We start from the raw sequence: 2,015 nt of genomic DNA, 5'->3' as shown, positions 1-2,015 counted from the left end.
CAAACCTCTGCCATCCAAAGGGAATGAACAGGGCTGCACACCCCCCTCCTGCTACTAAGCCTCCCCCAGACCTACCACTCTGTGCAGATGATATGAAGCTACTTGCAATGTTTACCTGTCTGACAGGGCAGCTCAGGGCAGACGACCTGCGGATCTGGAAGGGAAAGAAACAAGGGAAACTGAGTGATGTGTGCTGCCACCTCCCTGCACAGCCTGCACCATCAGGGTGGCAGGGTGAGGGCTCTCACAGAGGGAAAGGACTCCAAAGGTCTGCCCCAAAGGGCTGGCCCAGATTTGAGGAAGGACTATTTACCCAGGGCTACAGAAAGGTCACCCTCCACCATGAATGTCCCAGCTTATGAGCTACTGGCCAACCTGCTGGGGCACAGCGTCTCTGCAATCACTGCAAAGCACTGTATATAACCCCCACCCCATATCCTGGGGCTAAAACCCTCCGGTTTCCATAAGCAGTGCAAGGACAGGCACAGACCTGGGCAGAGCACATCCTCCATCTTGTCAATGAATTCCTCTGCCACCAGGTCTGAGAAGAGCCTCATCTTCTGGACTCGCTGGGGTTCATTGCAAGCGATGGAGACCAGGGTCTCGCTCTGCTCGGGCTGATCAAACATGTCTCCAATGCCAATGGTGTTGACGACCACATCTCTACCGCAAAGAGCCCCTAGGTTCTTGTCGTCATCCCGGGGGTCATAGCGCCCATCCGTGATCACCACAGCAAACACTTGGGCTTTCTTTCGCCTGCTTTCCTTGATGAGCTTGTTGTAGGCAAACTGCAGGGCAGACGGTGTCCAGGTGCCTCCAGCAATCCACTCCAGGCGCTTCACTGCTTCCTTGAAGCTCGACAGTGAATCAATGCGCTCATCGTCAAGCTTGATGGCTTCAAAAGTCCCGTCGTGACTGTACTGCACCACCCCAACGCGGGCACCTGCCAATGAAGCGTCATGTTACTTGGCTTTGTATCCTTGGTGAAAAGTGCAGAAAGTCAGCAAACTTTCGTGCCAGCACAGAGCTGCTCGATTGGCCTACAAAGACGTGAAGGGAGGAGCAGAAACCACTGTGAAGATGCTAGACAGATGGATGGCAGCCCAGGGCAACTACAGACAAATGTGGAAGCTGGAGGCATCCAAGACCCTTTTCTTTTCCCCATACCCCACTCTGTCCCTACAAGGCCCAGACCTGTCTCTGACTTGGGGTCCTTGGCAATGGAGCCCAGCCGGCTGACCACATTGACAACAAAATTCTTCTCCAGGGTGAAGTTGGTGTAGCCGATACTTTCCGAGCTGTCTATGACGAACATGATGTCCAGGGCACCGCAGCGCTTCTCACAGTCTGGGGAGAGGGACAGCAGGAAGAAAACACAAAGGTCAGCAATGGTGGGAACAAGAGCCACCAGTGCAGAAAAGACCATCTATGGGAAGACAAAATCAGTCAGCACCACTTCAAGCATCCACAGCCAGCAGCATAGAGAGGATTTTACATGCATCTTTCCATCAACACATACTGAAAAAAACCTTTATATTCTCGCTGTGTAACACAACTCTATTCTATCACCTGGACCACACAACGATGTGACAGGTCACTGCTCCTGCGATGGCAGAGCTCAGTTTTGGGAGGTAAGCCAGGATGCCCCTGCAGTGCCATCGTGCTCAGTGGTGGGCTGGGACTGGGGTGAGCAGAAAAGGACATCCCATGGTGTCTCCTCTGCAGGGGCTGTGCTGTGCAGAGTGGCAAAGAGCCCACTGAGCTGGCAGCTCACAGGGAAGAAGTCCCCCAAGGGAGCTCCTGAAGAGGGAGGCAGCCTCTGGTGAACCCCATTTCCCCAGCCCTCGAGTGGCCGTTCCCTTGCCCTGAGGAGAGGTAATGGTCTGCTCACCACAGCATCCGCATGTCTCTCGCACGTAGGTCATCACATCGCAGTCCTGTCAGCAAAGGGGTGCAGGGTGAGTGTCCCCCTCCCCTTACACTGCATCTGTCCCCTCTAAGGGAAAGAGTCCTCT

General features: G+C 54.3%; 1 protein-coding gene across 1 annotated transcript in view; it reads right to left on the bottom strand.

Moving 5' to 3' along the window:
* The window catches only part of COL6A2 (collagen, type VI, alpha 2), a 24,105-nt gene that overhangs the window by 9,536 nt on the left and 12,554 nt on the right, over positions 1-2,015 (bottom strand). Inside the window, exons 23-26 of the mRNA XM_010145101.1 lie at positions 1,892-1,937; positions 1,195-1,347; positions 491-943; positions 116-154 (exon numbers count right to left, since the gene is read on the bottom strand). Of these exons, the coding sequence (XP_010143403.1) occupies positions 116-154; positions 491-943; positions 1,195-1,347; positions 1,892-1,937 (691 nt within the window). The remainder of the gene's footprint in view (positions 1-115; positions 155-490; positions 944-1,194; positions 1,348-1,891; positions 1,938-2,015) is intronic.

The sequence above is a fragment of the Buceros rhinoceros genome, unplaced genomic scaffold (genome assembly GCF_000710305.1).
Source record: "Buceros rhinoceros silvestris isolate BGI_N320 unplaced genomic scaffold, ASM71030v1 scaffold21571, whole genome shotgun sequence".
NCBI lineage: Eukaryota > Metazoa > Chordata > Aves > Bucerotiformes > Bucerotidae > Buceros > Buceros rhinoceros.
The sequence above is the reverse complement of the archived record's forward strand: the minus strand, read 5'-3'. Positions and strand labels throughout refer to the sequence as shown.